We start from the raw sequence: 19,157 nt of genomic DNA on the forward strand, positions 1-19,157 counted from the left end.
AAAATTTTGAAAAATCTATAAGAACATTCTAAAGAAAATTCAAATAATATAATAAAAATATATAGAACACTATAAAGAAATATAAATAAAATTCATAAAATTTTATTTTTTCTATATTAAATCTTCTAATTTCAATCCTAGACATTTTAGGAAATTCTTAGCACTCTTAATCTTCTCATTATCATTCCTTATTTCAAATAATCTACCTTTAGTCATTTTTATAAGTTTAAACCTTTCATCTTTATTACAATATTTCATCAAAACAACAAGAAAATTCCAAACTTCATCAAATTTCAAAGCTATGCCTATTTTATCCAAAAAACATTTATAAAAAATATTAAACAACTCATCATTATTAATTAAGAGGCATGTAGCACAAATCAACCCCAAATTTCTAGTAGGAAAAAAATCTAAAAAAAAATTGTCAATTTCATTAATCTCGAATTTGGGGATTTTATCATACCAAGTATTAATAAACTCTTTAAATTCTAATTCATCAGTAATCTGATCAATATTCTTTATTATTAATTTTATCCATTTCTTTTTACAATCTGAATCTTCAAATGTCAAATTTAAAAGTTTCCAGAAAGATTTGTAAGTTAAAAAATTTTCTATATCGAAATTTATAATTAGATTAGTGTTATAATATTTTTTATAGATTACTTGAGAAATTAGTTTATCAATTTCGCATTGGGTTTTTAAAAAATCGGGTAAAATTTTTACAGAAGTAAAATATCTGTTTTTTTTGTTATCACGACATGTGTCTTTACCAAAAATGAAAGAAGTTTTTACTTCTGTTTTTATGGGAGTGTAGTCTTGTTTTATATTATTGAAAAGTTTTTTGTAATTTACATCTGATTTTGTTTGTTTTAGATTTTTAGTAAATATGTAAGAAACGTAGTCTTTTTCTTTAACTGTCATAAAGTCTTCGTTCATTTGAGGACAAAAAAAAACAAAAAAATATTTACAAAAATTGTCTACAAGAACATTTAGAACTGTGTACGAGAATTAAAATTTAAATTGACTTTCTAACTAAAATTAATAGTAAAAATTTTGAATTAAGCTTTAAAATTACTTTATTGTTTCATATAAATCTTTGTTAACTCCTTTATTTATAAAAACACAAGTACAGGGTTTTGTAAGAAGATCTTTTTTTTCTACAAATATGTATTTTATTCCTTTCTCTTCACAAAGTGCAGGAATGTGAGTTATTAAATCCATAGGAGTCGTGTCTGCTGATAAAACGACAACCCCTTTACTCTCCTTTTTTATTTCTTTAGTGCACGCTTTAATTCCCGATATTAATTTTTCTATTGATTTTATTGCTTCATTAATCATTTCTAACTGTTTTTCACTAGCCAAAGGCGTCGCTATGGGCATCATGGGGTAAAAATTTTTAATAAATTATTTTACCATTCAAGTTTATTTTTCTTTGGTTTTACAGAAATTCGTTGCTTTTTCATAAAATTCAATAAAGCCTTTTTATCATTAAAAAGATCAAAATCAAATTTTTCGCCTGTATTTGCTAAATACACTCCATACTTAAAATATAAATCATTATCATCTCTAATTTCATCAATAAAATCTTGTATTCCACTCATATAAAACTTCTTCTCGTCTTTCATGACAAGGGGAAAAATGTGCTTAAAAATTTTAAATGACAAATAAAATTGATCTTAAAAAAAAGGATTTAAAAAAAAATTTAATCACTTGATTCGTCATCTTCTTCTTCATCCTCAATATTTAATAATGAATATTTACTTTTTTGGCCAAATAGCTTAGACTTACCTACTATAGAAATCGCACCGCCTTGTTCGACAATATAAGATTCAATAATATCACAAGCTTCTTGTACAACTCGATAAGCTTTATCTTTATCAGAAGAAGTTCTTACAATCGAATAAGTTGGAGTTTTTAAAAGTGAGATTTTCAATTTACTATCTTTTTCATGTGCTTTTCTAAATGACTCCTTTATTGAACTTATACCACCATTAGAAGGACAAGTAACTTCAACATCAGCTCTGACTTTATAAGAACTGGCTTGAAACTCGTCTTGTATCAATTTTTTTATTACAAGTCCTAATTCCGTATTTTCTAAAATGCTTTCGTCTTCTTTAACTCTAGCAAAAAAGAAATATAAAGAGCCAAATTCCTCGGCCTTGTCATACCCAAATTCTTCGTAAAGTTCTTTTACACTTTTATTAAGTTTTTTAGCAGCTTTCATTAAAATATGATAAGCAATTTTATTCTTAGCGTAATTCTTTTTACATTCTTCTTTTTCCATATCATTGACTTTGGCGAGACTTAGATCGATGTATCCTTTTTCATCATCTACTCTCAAAACTATACAGACTTCTAAATTGCCTACTTTTGTAATTTGATTAATATTTTTTATACGTTTTTTTGATAACTCGCCTAATAAAATCAGACCGCGTGCGTCGCCGTATTCTAATAAATCGACGCTAACGCCTTCACTATCTACAGTTGCTACTTTCCCCATGATCATTTCGCCTTCACTTGGAAATTTTTTTTTGAAAAAACGGCATTCGTAGCTTGTCATCTTAAGGGGGAAATTTCCAATTTCCGTTAATAATTAAAACGGACAAATTAAGTTTTAAAAAATTATTTTTAATAAAAAAATGAATGTTTAAAATATTATTTGAACTTTAAATATATAAGTTAATCATGAATGTGTCAAATTTTCCGTTATATAAAAAACTAACCAATTATTTAGATAATTGTTAAAATATATGTACAAGAAACTTTTAAATTGAATTTTTATTAATACTAGAACAACCAGACATAGTAATTTGATCAGAAGGATACTTATCTAGATTTATTATAAGTGAAGTTAATTGATTTCTTAATAATTTCTTAGTTTTTTATAACTTATTTGCAGAATGGGGCAAAATGACTTGAGGATCTATTTATAAGTCTTTAAAAATGTTTATTAAAATTTAAATTATTCTTTGTAATCTTAAAAAAAGAGTAAAACAGAATATATTGACTTTAAAAAAATTTATTTTTAAAAAACACTTTGTCTTTCAAGATAAATTTATAACTTCAAAATTAATATAGCTTATGCCACTATAGAGACGAAAAGGTCCGCATCTTATTTTATAAAAGGCCCATGTGAGCACTATAGTCTGGGTCCAATATAATATTGTTTATTATTAGGATGCAATTGTTTATAAGCTTAAAAAAATTGCCAAACTTTCCTATATGTATTGATCAAAATTATAAGAAAAAAATTAAAAATTAATGTTTAAATCTCATGAAGGAAAACTTGACAATTTGGTATTCGTTTATATAAGCGGTTCAAAATTTTCCAACGAACTTTCAAATTTGTACATTTGTAGCAGCCGCATTCTAACTTTAGCAGATTATATAACTATCTATATTAAATTTTCAAGGGACAAATGGCCGAGTGGTCCAAGGCGCTAGCTTCAGGTGTTAGTAGGTAAAACTGCGTGGGTTCGAATCCCACTTTGTCCAATTTTAAAAAATTTAAAAATTTTTATTTTTTTTTCGCCCATGTCGAACAAGTTAACAATAGACGATTTTTTAAAAGACGAAACAATAGAAGTAGTTGACACCAAAAAACCACTTATAAAAAACAATAGAGAAGAAATAAATCATTTTATTTCTACAAAAGAACAAAGATTAGAAATTTCTGAAAATAAACCATCATTTTATGACATTGTACCAAAAACCAAGTTAGAGTCAGTTATTAATAAAATTCTAAATAAAAATAACGAGACAAAAATAGAAAAAACCAGAAGACTAAATTTCCAACACAATTTTGATACAAAAATGAGACGAATTAAAAGAATTAAAAGTAAATCTTATAGAAAAGCCAAGAGATTGGCAAAAAGTGAATTAGAACAAGAAAATGAATATAATGAATTAGGAAAAAAATTACAAATTCCACTAGAAGAAGAAAAAGAAGAAGAAATCGAACAAGAAGAAAATATTGAAGATGCGCCGATTTTTAATTTTACAGAAAATCAAGACGATTCAAATCAACATGAAATAGTTAAACTTGCTTTTGAAGAAGACATGGAAGAAAATGAAGAAGAATTTATCAAAGAAAAAGAAGAAATTATTAACGAAAATACGCCTAAAATTATTGAGACAATTTTGCCAGGATGGGGAGACTGGGCTGGCCCGGGATTAGAAATTATAAAAACAAAACATAATACGATAATTGAGACAAAGGAAGGAATAAATTACGCACAGAGAAAAGATTTTGGATCTTCACATGTTATTATTAACGAGGAGAATAATGAAGTAGAAGAAAAATATAAATCAAATTTACCATTTGGATATACAAAAGAAGATTATAAAATAAAACTCAGTGTGCCTGTTTCAAAGGAATGTAACACGACAAGAATGTATAAAAAAATATTGAGCGACGTAATTTACAATAAATCAGGAGAAAATATTGAACCCTTTAAATATGAGCCAGAAAATTAAAAAATTATAATTTACTTCTAATTATTTTTACAATTTTATTGATATTGAAAAAATTTCAGACAATTTATTTTTGTCGTATATTTTACAAAATTTTCAGACAATTTATTTTTGTCGTATATTTTAAAAAATTTTTAAAGAAATTTGTTTATTTATTTGAAAATTTTTATAGCAATCTTACCTTTTATTTCTTTCAATGTCTCATAAATTTTATAATTTATCTTTTTTATTTAAATTAAGCCTAGAAGCTACCTTCAAGCAGGAGACGCTAACGCGGAACCTATTAGAAGTATAAACTGCACTAAGCATACCCAAATTAAATTCAATATTTATTTTTTAAAAAAATTTTTACAATTTATTTCTTTCTTAATTATTTCTAAATATTCTGTAACATTCTTGTCAACTAATTTTATTATTTCATAAATCTCATTATATCGCCGTCTTACTTTTTTCGATGGATGAAACATCCCTTGAATGACGTACTTTATTAAAAATTGCGCCCCGAGTGTTTTTGTAAAATTTTTTATAAATTTATTAAATTCTTTGATTATTATCGTGTTAGTTTCTAAAATATTGTACCAAATCAAATTAAGATGATGAGTCAAAATTTCTACATCCATTTCTGATTTATCTAAATTTATTAATAACTCAGTACAAAGTTCAACTCCTTCAACTCTGAAATCTATAACTGGATTTAATATTGAATCTTCTATAATTGAAGTTAAATAAGGAATATATTTCTTCTCCATTTTACATTTTATTAGGACACGTATAATAATTAATTTAACTTTATCTTCTACATATTTATAATCAGTCAGTAAAACAGGCAAGACATTGTAAATACCAACATGATTGGCAAGATGAGAAATACCAAGAATGAGACCTTTTTTAATATTTTTATCGTTAAATTCTAAAAATTCTAAAAAAATATTTATAATTTCCTGGGGCGCTACAATGTCGGAAATCTGTGTCAATAAAATGATGCCACATTCTTTCTTTTTGTCGTACCAAAACGACAAATAATCCATGACGTCATAGGCAATACGCATAAATTCAATTTTGGAAATATTTTGATGATTTTTACTTTTTAAAATCGTAGAAATAAAAGAAATACAGGCATATTTCACATTATCATCTTTGTATTTTAAAAAAGTGGCCATTTCTAAAATTTTATCACTGGTATCATTTAATGGATAAATTTCATAAATCTTATCAAGAGTATTAATTTGATAAATTAATAAATTTTTATCATTTTTATCTAATTTCTCATATAAAATTTGAGCAAATTTTTTTATATCATTTTTGTCAATTTTCTTTATTATTTTATTTATTAATTTAAATCCTAAAATTTTTATATCTTCATTTTTATTGCCAATTTTTGACTTACCTATTTCGAAAATATTGTACCAAGCTTCTTCTTTAAAATTTACAATTTTACTCAAACTCTCGATATTATTTATAGCAAAAATAGAATTATTTTTAATTAATAAAAATAAATTTTCTATAAATTGAGACCTGTTTTCTATCGCGATATTTTCTACATTATTAAAAATTTCTAAAATAAATTCATTATCTAACATTCTTGATATTAAAAGATCTTCAATTTTCTTATTAGGCAAAATTAATTGGAAAATCGAAATTATCATTTTCTTGTAATCAACAAATTTCGAATCAATTAATTGATCAAAATTTTTTGTTATAAAAAATTCTACATCTGAATAATTTAAATTTTCAGAAATTCTATAAAAAATTTTTATATTGTTTATCGTAAAATCTGGCCAAATTTTTAGAAAGTCAAAAATTATATTTGACGAATTCTGACTATTGATCGATAAAATCGAACATGTTCTTAATAAATTCATCAAATAATTTTTTTCCTGGTTCAAATCAGGAATTTTAATTTTTTCGAAATTTTTTTCTAAACCTAAATAATCATAAATTATATTTAAAAATACTTGTAACCATTTTTGGCAATCTTGTTCATCCAAAAAATTTTTCAAATTAAAATACGAAATAATATTTGATATTTCTTTTCTTAATTTTATACCTTTTATCTTAATAATTTCATCTAAAAACTTAAACATGTCCTTTCTAAAATCCATAATTTCTATATCAAAATATTTAAAAATGAAATAATGAGACTTTAAAAATATTAAAATGCTATTACGACTTTTTATAAATGTATCTAGTGTTGTATTATATCCATTAGTAATTGTATATACAGATAATAATCTTGATATAATTTCTTGAATGTTTTTATCTTCACTATCAATTTCTTGAAAAATTAAACTTTCAATTTTGTTTGTATTATAAATTAAAAAATTTGACAAAATTTCAAATGCTTTACTTTTCAATAAAAGATCATCAAGAAAAAAAGTAACAAGAAAAACAATTTCAACCCAATTTTTTATATTGCCTTTATATTTAACATGAATCATTTCTATAACTGTAAGAATTTTTTCTTTACAATTTGTGTCTAAATCTTGTGAAATTAGAAATAAAATTATTTTTTCAAGTGTTAAATCATAATTTTCAACTTTTAATAATTTTTTTACTGATTTTCTCTTTTTTTGTCTGTCTCCTTTTAACAAATTCATTAATTGTTTGTAAATTTCAACTTCTTCTAAATCTGTAGATTGTGCCATTTTCATGAAAAAAAGACTTTCTTTTTTATCAAAAGATCCAAATTTCTGTAGAAGTGACAAAGCATTGATGTCGATATCTTCTATGTCAAATGTAAATGAAGAAGGCAACACCAGAGCGACCTCCTCAGGAGATAGATTTCTTCCTATAAAAAATGTATAATTTACTTCGTTTTCATTTTTAAATCTTTTTACTGGTCTTTGTTCATTTTGAATTTCTTTGTTTTTTTTACTGGTCAGCGGCATTACAAAAATTATTTACGGGGTGAAATATTTGCCAACTATTCATTCATATATATTAAAGAATTTTATTTAATTTTTTGCCCCTCTTTTTTGTGACTTAGAAATTTCTAAACTATTACTTTTGGTCTTATTAAGATATTATAATATAAAATAAGAACTTAATGAATGATTTTGACTATCGTAAGTGTGTATGTTATAAGTTGATACTTTTTTGTTTTAATTATAATTTTTGTAAAACTCAGTTCCAAAATATCGTCAGAATCGTTTTTTAGAATTTATTTAACCCTTCTAGAAAAAATTCACAAAAACAATAACCAAAAAAAAATTGAATATAAGTGTCAAAAAATGAGCTTAAAATTCCATAAAATTATTTCAATGAGATTCATAAGTGTTTTTAACTCAACTTTACTCCTTCTATGTCACTAAAAAGTATTTTTGAAAAAGATGATTTCATCCTATCAAATTCAATCAATCATCCCAAAATGGAAACTCACCAAAATTCACCGAGGCGGGACATATAATAAAACAAAACATTTAGATCCCGTTTTCAAAACGGGAAAGCATACGCTAGTCATATATATAAAAGAATTTTATTTAATTTTTTACCCCTATTTTTTGTGGTTTTGAAAAATCTACACTACAAATTTTAGACTTATTGTGTATTAAAAATATCAAATTTACATCTAATGTTTCGATGTGATTATTGTAAGTGTGTATATTATGTGTTAATGCATTTTTATTCTAATTATTATTTTTGTTAAACTCAGTTCCAAAATATTGTCAGAATCGTTTTTTAGAATTTATTTAACCCTTCTAGAAAAACTTTAAAAACAATTGACAAAAGAAGAAATTGAATGTAAGTATCAAAAACTGAGCTTAAGAACTTCACAAAATTATCTCATTGAAATTATTAAATGTTTTAAAACAACATTATTCCTTATATGTTACTAAAAAGTATTTTTGAAGATGATGTCCAAACTCTGTCAAATTCAATCATCCAAAATGGAAACTCAACAAAATTAAAAGAGGGAATACATATTAAAAAACTAAACATTTAGATCCCGTTTTCAAAACGGGAACGCATACGCTAGTCATATATATAAAAGAATTTTATTTAATTTTTTACCCCTCTTTTTTGTGGTTTTGAAATTTTTAAACGATACAATTTGAGCCTTTTACGTTAATATAATATCAAATTTAATTTTAACGTTTTAATTTGATAATTGTGAGTACGTATATTATATATTAATGCATTTTAATTCATATTATTATTTTTGTAAAACTCAGTTCCAAAATATCGTCAGAATCGTTTTTTAGAATTTATTTAACCCTTCTAGAAAAAATTCACAAAAACATTAACCAAAAAATAAGTAAAATATAAGTGTCAAAATTTGAGCTTAGAAGTTCCCAAAATTATCTCATTATAATTATTAAATGTTTTATGATCAAGTTTACTCCTTATATGTTACTAAAAAGTATTTTCCAAAATCATGTTTTCTCCTTTTCAAATTCATTCATCAAAAAATGGAAATTCACAAAAAGATAAAGGAGGTACATATTGTAAAACAAACATTTAGATCCCGTTTTTAAAACGGGAAAGCATACGCTAGTCATCATCATCATATATATAAAAGAATTTTATTTAATTTTTTACCCCTCTTTTTTTATGGTTTTGTAAACTTTAAACTTCTTATTACAGCTGATTATGTTATTGTAATATCAAATTTAAACTCAGTGCTTAAATTTGATAATTGTAAGTGCGTATACTATATATTACAGCATTTTTATTAGATTTATTATTTTTAGAAAACTCGGTTCCAAAATATCGTCAGAATCGTTTTTTAGAATTTATTTAACCCTTCTAGAAAAATTCACAAAAATATTAACCAAAGAAAAAGTTGAATATAAGTGTCAAAAATTGAGCTTAGAGGTATTCAAAATTATCTAATTATGATTTTAAAGTGTTTTACAACAACATTACTCCTTATATGTCATTAAAAAGTATTTTTAAAAATCATGTCTAAACTCTGTCAAATTTAATCAGCCAAAAATGGAAACTTAACAAAATTTACTGAGACGGGACTAATTATAAAACTAAACAATAAGATCCCGTTTTCAAAACGGGAAAGCATACGCTAGTATATATATATTAAAGAATTTGTTTGATTTTTGAGCTGACCCCTATTCGTATTTTAAAATCTTCAAACTATAAATTTTTCCATAATTTTTTTCAATTAAAATTAAATATAGATATAATGTAACACTTAACTGTTATGAGTGCGTATAATATATGTTAAAGCATGTTTATTTTGCATTTTTTTTTTGTAAAATTAAGTACCGAAATATCGCCAGAATTGTCATTAGATTTTTTACCAACCCTAAAAATTACAACAATGTAATCAAATCAGAAAGAAATGCTCAAGATAAATGACAAGATTCTACCAAAGAATTTCTGAAATGATTAATAAATTAGTAAAAGCGCTGGTTATTGAAAGCTTTTTATATATAGAAGAAATTATTTATTTTGCATATTTTATCTATTTAAGATTACTTTGAGTGTCTTAGTTTTTGGTCAGGTGCCCTTAGCACAGTGGCAGAATGCTATGCTTCCATTGAGCAATGGCTGGGTTCGATTCCCAGGGGCACCAAAATTGTTCCTACTTTCTATGATGCAGATGATGAAAATGTCAACGAGAAATTATAAGTTGATTCAATGAAACTTGTGTGTGTCCAGCCACAAGAGGATTAGCATCTTGTGTAGAAACGCACCTCAAAACCAAAAAACAGTATCTCCCCTTGGTACCTTGATTATGCATAAAAGTATCTAATGGGTACGGCCTAGTTGGAGCCCATGGCTGGTGCACTCTAGAGTTGGATCCTGGAGCTAACTAAGAGACTAGACGAGGTTCGGCAATGGAAGTTCTCGTGGACCCTATCCTATAAGATCTGAAACACGGTGGCCGAAACTAGTGGGGAACTGGTGGTCAACGCAGCCAAATAAATCCGCCGGGCTGGTGATGGGGTCGTGTAAGGTGCCGTGTGTGCAATACAGATGATTGTAGGGACCTTTGAATCAGTACGATGATGTCTCTCCTCGGGTCATAGATAACCATGCCCGTTAAGTATATCTGCTGTGAGGTCACTCTGGACGCGATTTGAGGTATAAATAGAAGGTTTTCTCTGGAAGCCAAAGTCCAATGGATACGGCGGAGCTTGCTGCACCGGTATGTTGTATGGAGGGAGTTTTAGTGAGTAAGAATCTCACAGTACCAGTTAGATGAGGATCCCACCCAAATCCTTCTGGTCCCTATGTAAGGTTTCTCGCTGCCTCTTAAATGCAAGGAAAAAAACAAATTGTGGCACTACTTACTGCCCTTTTCAATAAGATATAGATTTTTTGAGAGAACGCCAATGCCCCTTTATGGTATTGGTATGAACTCAAACACTAGGATTTTGAAATTGTAAAAAGTGGTTAATTATGTGGCGAATTTGAATATGGTACACATTAATGCTAAGTTTTTTCACATTTTAGTATATAATAAACTTTTCGACTTACAAATTCTGTATGAAGTACCATAAGCGCTTCATTAATCTTTTTTAATATCAAAAAGTATAGTTTTATGTTACATAGAACGTTCTATCATGCCAAAACACCAACTCCGCACTAATTTACCTTTATTAAATTTATTTTTTCCAATTTCAGTTTCATAGTTTTCTACTTCAAAATCTTTCCCGCCTATCTCGTTTATAGAAAATAATTAGTTATCAAAAATGTTAATGTCTTTTGGTTATATAAAAAAAATAAATCGAATTCTTAAAACAACCTAAAATTTGGCAAATATAATTACGAGGATAGCCACGAATTTATAAATTAAATAACCGAAAAATTATGATATGATTGGGTCTAGGACTATCAAAGAAAGTATCTTTACATATTGATATTGTTTTATTACAATTTTCAGTACAAATCAAAAGACAACTCTATTCTTTCGTTAATCTCATTTTACCCCTGCTCACTTTACACATTTGATTTTGCCTTTAGTTGTTAAAACATCATAAACTGTTTTGTTTCAATTTATTCTCTGGCATTATACTTTCCTCAATTTTTAGAAAAATGAGGCAATAAAGTCCTATTGTAGAAATTGCGACCTAAAGCTAACTTTGGCCACAAATAAAAACTTAGAAAAATAAAAGAATTTCCACCAAAAATTTAGTGAAAATAAAAAATTTTATTATCCCTATTATGGAAATCATAAAAGTAATTTTTTTGTTTGTATTGGTCAAAACTAGGCATTCGTTATACGAAAACGTAAATAACGATGCTATGGAAAAGCTAAAAACAGGGGATTTTATGTCTATTGATGTTTCAACCCCAGAAAAATATCTCGCTATATCTGCAAATTTTTATGAAGGAGCAGTAACATTTGGAATGTCAAATGGTACAGTTGAAAACAATATAGATTATGATTTGGGAAGATTTAAAGTTTTCACGAGAAATAAATCAGTAGTTGACATTATAATTGAAATGGAGACGGAGATAGAATTGCTTTTTGATGTCTCGAATTACTATTCAATTGTGCTTTTGGCCAAAGTTAGCTTTAGGACGCAAATTTCAATATAGGGGTTTTTTGTTTTTTTGCCCCTTTTTTTAAAAAATGGAAGAAAGAAAATGTGGAGGAAGGAACAAAAATTAAAATTAGAACAATAAATTTAATAATGCATCGAAAACAGAATCAGAGGAATTTCTCTGGAGCATATCTCTAAGTAAATAAAGTTTGGCGCTGTTTTTTGACCTATTTCTGTTAGGTATGGAATTTTTGAGTGAACGCCAATTACCTTCAATGGTATTGGTGTGTACTCCAGTATTTGGATCTCGAAAGTTTAATGAGTGGTTTACCATATAATGTTTTTTAAATAAGGTACCCAATGAATGATAAGCCCTCCACATATCACTATGTATAGTGCTTTTTGTATTAACAAATTTCAATAAGAGATCTGTAAGAGTTTCTTTATCTCTTTTCTTAATATATAGAACCACAAACTTACGTTCGATAGTACGTTCTAACAAGCCGAAACACCAAACCCCCTTCGCTAATTTTCCTCTGTTATATTTATTTTTTCCGATTTTAGTTTCATCTACTTCAACAATGATATCTTCTCCTCCTATCTAGTTTAAAGATGATAAATATTTATCATAGAGGTTTAATTTCTTAATTTTTTAAGTAAAAAGATATCGAAGGTTTTGAACAACAGAGAATTTGGCAAATAAATTTATAAGAATAGCCAAAAATCCACAAATTTGTACCTGCAAAATTGTGATATGATCGAGTTTGGTGTTTTCAAAGAAAGTATTCGTCCATATCGATGTTTGCTTTGTACGATCTTTCCAGGTACAATTAAAACACAACTTTGCTTTCTCGTTAATCTCATTCTATTATCACACACACTGCAAATCTGATTTTGTCTTTTAGTAATTAAATTTTCATACACTATTTCTAATTCTGCTCTTGTCATTATTCTTTCTTCCATTTTTTAAAAAAAGGGGCAAAAAAAAACAAAAAACCCCTATATCGAAATTTGCGTCCTAAAGCTAACTTTAGCCGTGCTTTTTATGATACAAAACATCGAGAAGCATACCATATTATGAAAGAGTTTGTGTTCGAACTCATAAAAATTAATAATGAAAGAAAAATAAAGACATGTCTTTTTGTAATTAACTATGAAAAAATATGTGAAGCTAGCAAAGCATTTCAAAAACACATAAGAGAAATTTTTAATTTTACTGGAAAAAATAACAAAGGATTGTCTCGGGTTAAGATTTGTCCTTATTTTTATTGGCAAAACTATAGAAATAATGTCGTAGTATATATTTACATTAATAATATTTGCCATGTCATGGAATTTTGTGCCAACGAATATTATCATATTGTTTTGGCAGAATTTGGCTTTAAAAACTAAATAAAGATCGAACATATGAATTACTTCAAATAAAATATATATATTATTACAACAGTATTGGTTTTTACACCATAAGTTATTGTGTCGATAAATTAAATTGTTCCACTAAAAAAATTGAAATGAACAAAAACAACCAATGTTTAAAAATACAGATAGAAACAGAACATATAATTATTAAAATCAACGACACGGAACATTATTACAATATTCAAGGTGACATAGACCCCGATGAAAACAAATTTACATAAGCATGAACTGTTATAAAGAATTTCGAACTTTTTTAAATGTACTAAGCGGCACCCAGTTTCTAGACGCCATATATTTTTTTTATAAATTAGTAGTTAATGATGATACAATACATTCTATCATTCAAAGCATTATAAACAAACCAATATCGTAATAAAAACAATATTTTGTCATTTATTGTTATATAAAAAAGTAATAGATATAGATAAATTTAGCACTATAATTTACAATTCAGAATATAGTGAAACGAAAATTGCAGAACTAACAAAAAAATTTTTATCAAATATAAGAATGTCTCTCTTTGATGATTTTTCATATTTACTAACCTTATGCTTACTCTTAGAAACAGAAACCTATATTAACGAAAATGAATTTGAAGAAAATACACTATTTGGTCTATTGAAAGAAATCGGAATCGTCAATGTTGAATTCAAAAATGTGTTTAAATGTCGTGTTTTAAGTTCACATATAAATTTACTTGAGGTTTTTTATGAGATTGCGAATATACATAATACTAATTATACATTTAATAACGAGGCGATTGTATATCATATTTGTAAAATAAGCGCATTATTTACAGGCCTGAGCTCTATAAATATCTATTATGATGTAATAAATGACAACATTAATATAAAACAAGACGAAATAATTGCTGAATACAATCTCGACAAAAAAGATATAACGAAAAACAATGAGATTATAACAAAAAAATTAATCGAAAATTCAATCTAAAAGAAAAATTTAAATGTTTTGAAAGACATATTCTCATTTATTTCAATTAAAGAAAAGTTCACCTATATTTATATAGAAATTATAGATAAATATTTAGAAAATAATTATGACAAAAAAGAAAAAAAGATAATTAAAAACAAAGTCAAATTTGAAATTGAAAAAAATTTTAATGAACGTGAAGCAGAATTACTTTCCATGAATATAACTAAAAGTAATATAGCGAACGTAGGAAAATATTCAATACTAAATTTACCCTTAGACTAAAAATGTACACTGAAGAATATCTAAAGGAAAATTTTAAAGATGTTTTTACCTAGCTATAATAAAATATTTTCAAAGTGAATTTAGTGATGATGAAAAAAAAAAAATTAAATGTCAAAGAGTTTTTAAAAAATTAATAGAAATATTGAATGAAAAAGAAAGGGTTGATATCGTAAATAATAACGAGGAATTATTCTATGCAGTAATAGATGAACTAAAAAACATTAAAAGTTCTGTCAAAATGTTTTGTATTATTTTCCATCCCTTCTTATGATAATGTTTTTAAATAGAAGTAGTAGCTAATCAAATACGTCCAATTGTCGAAAGATGATTAGAAGTTATAATGGGCTACTACATGTTCTATTTTTGGATATTTATTATTAAATCAGAACATAAATTTAAGAATTGTCAATGAACAGATCTCTAGTGGTCCTAAGATTGCCCCCGGAGACTGAAGAATACTATTCTAAAAGTATACTTCTCCTTTTCTTATATTGTTTTGGCGGGGAAATGTACAATATTTTCCCCCCGTCAAACATAAAAGAAACGTATGCCCAGAAGGGTGTGAAGGATAATAATAAGTATAGCTTAAAAGATTCTTCTCGATCTGATAGGAAAACCTACAGACCATAAGCAAGATTCAACCCCCATTTGAAAACTTTGAATTGGTTGTAAATAGATTAGCCGATGGATTGTTTAGTGTATATAAGTTTGCTTCTGCAATATTCCTTATATGTTTTTGTTTAAAATTTTAGATTATTAATTTTACAAACCTTTAATTACAGTGTATTTTTAAATTTGGTAATGCATCTTTACCCATAAATTAAGTGTGGTACTGAATTTTATGTTGACAACAATTTAAAATTAAAAATACTAATTTTGTTAAAAATAATATCATACTTACTAATTAATATTCACAAGATACGCTTACAGTCTCTTCTAACAGTTCCCGGAGGTCCTTCTGAAATTCACGCATGAGACTCTCAAATGCACCTTCTTCATCAGTATCAAACCCTTTTCTGACTGACATAGTTAGGCTTTCTAATGTCATTTCAAGGACTCTTGTTTGTATATATGATTCAGTTCTGGATTCTAATCGGAGCTCTTTGGTAAGCGCGCGATGAGAGTTAGTTACTATTACATCCTACATCACAAAGAAATAATTTTCGGCTTGATTTATCAAGAGAAGCCATATGATTTGCAAGCAAGTCGTATTTATATTTCTTTTCTGTAATCTCATACCCAATTATTTTATGTTTATTCCGTGAATTTTACAGCATAAATAAAGGGCACATGACCGTTTGGAATTCGCATTGGGAAAATAAACCCGTTTGAAAAATAAAAAAAAGGGAAAATAAAAAAAATTATAAAAAAAAAAGACTTGATGATTTATTTTAAAAAAATGACAGAAGACCATTTATCCGGTGATTTTGGGAATTTGGAAAGTTCAGTGTAATTGTAAAAGACACTCATAGTGTTCGTCTTTGTTTATGTTAAGATCGAATATCTCTTATAGAAATGAGCCAAAACCAACTAAATTATATGGTATTACGACTCAGAATCGCTAGAGGTTACAGCATGTATGGAGTGATTCTTAGTACTGTGCTCCATCCCTTTGCTTAGATAATGTGGCATCATATGCTGCCCATTGATTAGAGATCATAAAAAAAACAGGTTATACATTTTCTTGTATTGCCTCAAGGAAAAAGCAGTATTTCTACTAGTTACAAAACAGAGCAAGGCGCACGCCGATTTAGCATCAAATGTCCAAAATAAACTTTTCTTTATATTCCATGTATAAATACATTTCATCACTAAAAACCTCATCTGCCTCAACAAACATTGTTTTTGCCAATTTTGCCATTTTTCTAAAGGGGTCCTTTAAAATTTCAAAGCGGGTTCTAAACGGTCATGTACCAAATAAAGTACATGAAACAATAAGTCTATGATATATGCGAATAATATATAAACCAAGGCATCTTTTAATAAGTTATATTTCTTGTAATCCATGGTTTTATAATATTGCTAGAACTTTTTTAGATATTATTAACCATCTCTAAAAAAATTACAATAATGTAATTAAAACCCCCCCCCCCCCAATAAAATGCATAAAATACAATGACAAAATTCGGCTAATATCAGCATCTGTGTAAAAAAACTGGGGGGTCAAAATTTTTAAAAAATTGCCCCTTTTTTTAAAAAACGAATGGAATGATGAGCAATGAGGAAATTGAAGATTTTTATATATCTTTAACAAAAAAGAAACATAATCAGAAATGTATTAAATGTGGTTGGGATACAGCTATTGTATCAAATGAAACTGCTTACTTGAGGTGTAAGTCTTCAAATTGCAAACACAGATTTTCAATTTGGAAAAATTCTTTTTTTGAAAACACTAGACTAGAACATTTACTGATGTTAAAAATAGTAAATTTGTGGATATTAGGAATTAAAGCAATTCTTATATCAAAGATTTTGGGATGTAATGTATAAAATGTGAGTTACACCCTAGATAAATTATATAAATTAAAAATTTATGATAAGTATTTGAACAAGCTGAAGCAAATAGGAGGCGAAAATACTATAGTCTAGATCGATGAAAGTAAAATTGGCAAAAATAAGCATCATAGGTAAAGATTAGTTAAGGGGTTTTGGTGTTTCGGTATGGTGGAACGAACCGAAGCAAAGAAGATTGTATTCGTAATTATAAAGAAAAGAGACAGGGATACATTATTTCCAATCATGTTTGAGCATGTAAATTTTGAATCCGTAATTCATTCGGATATGTGGAGGGCGTATGCAACGTTAAAAAATCATTATGCAGACCATAGGACTGTGAATCCCAGTCAAACTTTTAGAGACAGAGAGACAGGTGTGCATACAAACACCATAGAAGGGAATTGGAGGTCTTTAAAAGTCTCTATACCTAATAGGTGTAGGACTTATGAACTTGCTGAAATATATTTAGTTCTATATATGTTAAAAGACCTGAGAGCAAATACATCTTCAAAGCATTATTAAAATTATGTTTTTGATATATTTTATTTATTTTAAAGTTAATTTTTATGCATTTTTATATCTTAATTACTTTTTTTGTTTTTTCTGAAGTTTTCTCTTCCCTTCGTTTTTTAAAAAAAGGGGCAATTTTTTAAAAATTTTGACCCCCCCAGTTTTTTTACACAGATGCTGATTTTAGCCAAATTCTAACATAGAATGGACCATACTGTTTTTATTACCAAAAAGAGAGCTGGAATGAATGGGGTTTAATTTTTCATAGAACTATATTGTTTCGACATATTCTATTTATTTAAGATTTTATAAATAGTTGTGGTTTTAAATTTGAAATCATCATTTTTAGATCATTTCAGACGTTTAAACTTTTCAAAAAAGTCTCATTATTGGCATGTGCAGCACAACCAGCAACACTCCACTTCTTAGAACAAGGCTTAATTTCAGAGAAGGATTATTTCTTTAATAAACGCAGTACAATTCATTCACGGAACTTAAAGCCATATAGGCTCTCTAAATGTGCTCTTGGTCGTGACAAATGATCCTTTGTATTTCTAATCAGAAGGTCTCTTCGAGTTCCTACATTTAGTGAGGACAAGTATGTCCACTTTAGCATAATCAGCAAGAAGAACCCGCAAATTTACTTCTTCGTATTTTATAAAATCTTCACTGGCCAATTTCTATGCTTTGTATTAAAAATTTTATTTCCAGATGGTTGTCGGTACGACATTAAGAACATTTTACGTGTCTTATTCAATATATTACAATATTATTTTATGTTTTATTTTTTTATTCGTCCTATAGAGCAAAATATCGAAAGTAATTTGCTGATTAGTATAGATCTCATACCTGCATCTCATAAGATATAATTCACGTAGGCGAATCTGGGCGATCATATCCCACTCACTTGCCACACTTTTGCAATTAATATAGAGGTTTGTAACTTCACTTGTGCTCGCAAAACTATTTCCTCATAAATGTTTGATAGTATCGCATTTCCGGGGCTACCTGATAGTACTATTCCGCTGCATTTAAGTATGTAAAACAATCCAATTAACTGAGTTTGACATACTTCTTAAACCTAAATCCCATTAACTCTGCAAGTTTACTGCACGGGCCCAACCCATTTTCTTTTTTAGTTAAGATCGCACTAAGTGCGTTTTTTATGCTTGTATACTCGTCGCACATCGCGCTTTTATTTACTTGTGCAATGTTTGGATTGTTTCCATCATGTTCGAGTAGGTTTTTTTTAAACCTAAAGGTTTGCTCGTAAATCGGTATCCGCCTCCATTTTGCTTTATTATACATGATAAAATCTGATCTGTTTCTGTATTTGAACTTAAATTGATGATCTTATTCTCAATTCTCATCGTGAGATCACCATGGTCTAGATTTATGCCATGCTTAGACATAAAGCCTCGTCCCAAAATAACATCTTATTAAGGTTAGTATCCACATACAACTTATTTTAATAGTAGCCCTCTTGGATCTTAATTTTTGTCTCTGGCTTGTATTAACCACTGCTTTATAAGTTGCTGTTCACATTGTAATTTTCTCAATAAGTTTAAGCTTTTTTCTTCTAACTACTTTTTT

At 27.3% G+C, this 19,157-nt stretch overlaps 7 protein-coding genes and 1 non-coding gene across 8 annotated transcripts; 3 read left to right on the forward strand and 5 right to left on the reverse strand.

The window, feature by feature from the left end:
• Nucleotides 1-111: 111 nt before the first annotated feature.
• Nucleotides 112-936, reverse strand: VNE69_01177 (uncharacterized protein; the record flags this gene model as incomplete). Its single annotated transcript, XM_065472311.1, has 1 exon — nt 112-936. One exon carries the CDS (start codon nt 934-936, stop codon nt 112-114), a length of 825 nt encoding a protein of 274 aa, XP_065328383.1.
• Nucleotides 937-1,071: 135 nt separating this feature from the next.
• VNE69_01178 (H/ACA ribonucleoprotein complex subunit NHP2) lies at nt 1,072-1,383 on the reverse strand (the record flags this gene model as incomplete). Its single annotated transcript, XM_065472312.1, has 1 exon — nt 1,072-1,383. The coding sequence occupies one exon, from the start codon at nt 1,381-1,383 to the stop codon at nt 1,072-1,074; it is 312 nt and encodes a 103-aa protein (XP_065328384.1).
• A 26-nt stretch (nt 1,384-1,409) lies between these two features.
• On the reverse strand, nt 1,410-1,625 carry VNE69_01179 (uncharacterized protein; the record flags this gene model as incomplete). Its single annotated transcript, XM_065472313.1, has 1 exon — nt 1,410-1,625. The coding sequence occupies one exon, from the start codon at nt 1,623-1,625 to the stop codon at nt 1,410-1,412; it is 216 nt and encodes a 71-aa protein (XP_065328385.1).
• Nucleotides 1,626-1,702: 77 nt separating this feature from the next.
• On the reverse strand, nt 1,703-2,560 carry VNE69_01180 (eukaryotic translation initiation factor 2 subunit; the record flags this gene model as incomplete). Its single annotated transcript, XM_065472314.1, has 1 exon — nt 1,703-2,560. One exon carries the CDS (start codon nt 2,558-2,560, stop codon nt 1,703-1,705), a length of 858 nt encoding a protein of 285 aa, XP_065328386.1.
• Nucleotides 2,561-3,413: 853 nt separating this feature from the next.
• Nucleotides 3,414-3,495, forward strand: VNE69_01907. Its single transcript has one exon. It is a non-coding gene; the product is annotated as a tRNA-Leu (tRNA).
• Nucleotides 3,496-3,534: 39 nt separating this feature from the next.
• VNE69_01181 (U3 small nucleolar RNA-associated protein 14 (UTP14)) lies at nt 3,535-4,476 on the forward strand (the record flags this gene model as incomplete). The annotated part of the gene is made up of 1 exon (XM_065472315.1): nt 3,535-4,476. The coding sequence occupies one exon, from the start codon at nt 3,535-3,537 to the stop codon at nt 4,474-4,476; it is 942 nt and encodes a 313-aa protein (XP_065328387.1).
• Nucleotides 4,477-4,802: 326 nt separating this feature from the next.
• VNE69_01182 (splicing factor 3B subunit 1) lies at nt 4,803-7,361 on the reverse strand (the record flags this gene model as incomplete). The annotated part of the gene is made up of 1 exon (XM_065472316.1): nt 4,803-7,361. One exon carries the CDS (start codon nt 7,359-7,361, stop codon nt 4,803-4,805), a length of 2,559 nt encoding a protein of 852 aa, XP_065328388.1.
• Nucleotides 7,362-11,601: 4,240 nt separating this feature from the next.
• On the forward strand, nt 11,602-14,294 carry VNE69_01183 (uncharacterized protein; the record flags this gene model as incomplete). Its single annotated transcript, XM_065472317.1, has 2 exons — nt 11,602-11,934; nt 13,692-14,294. The coding sequence occupies 2 exons, from the start codon at nt 11,602-11,604 to the stop codon at nt 14,292-14,294; spliced, it is 936 nt and encodes a 311-aa protein (XP_065328389.1).
• Nucleotides 14,295-19,157: the final 4,863 nt, after the last annotated feature.

This window comes from Vairimorpha necatrix, chromosome 1 (genome assembly GCF_036630325.1).
Source record: "Vairimorpha necatrix chromosome 1, complete sequence".
Classification (NCBI taxonomy): domain Eukaryota; kingdom Fungi; phylum Microsporidia; family Nosematidae; genus Vairimorpha; species Vairimorpha necatrix.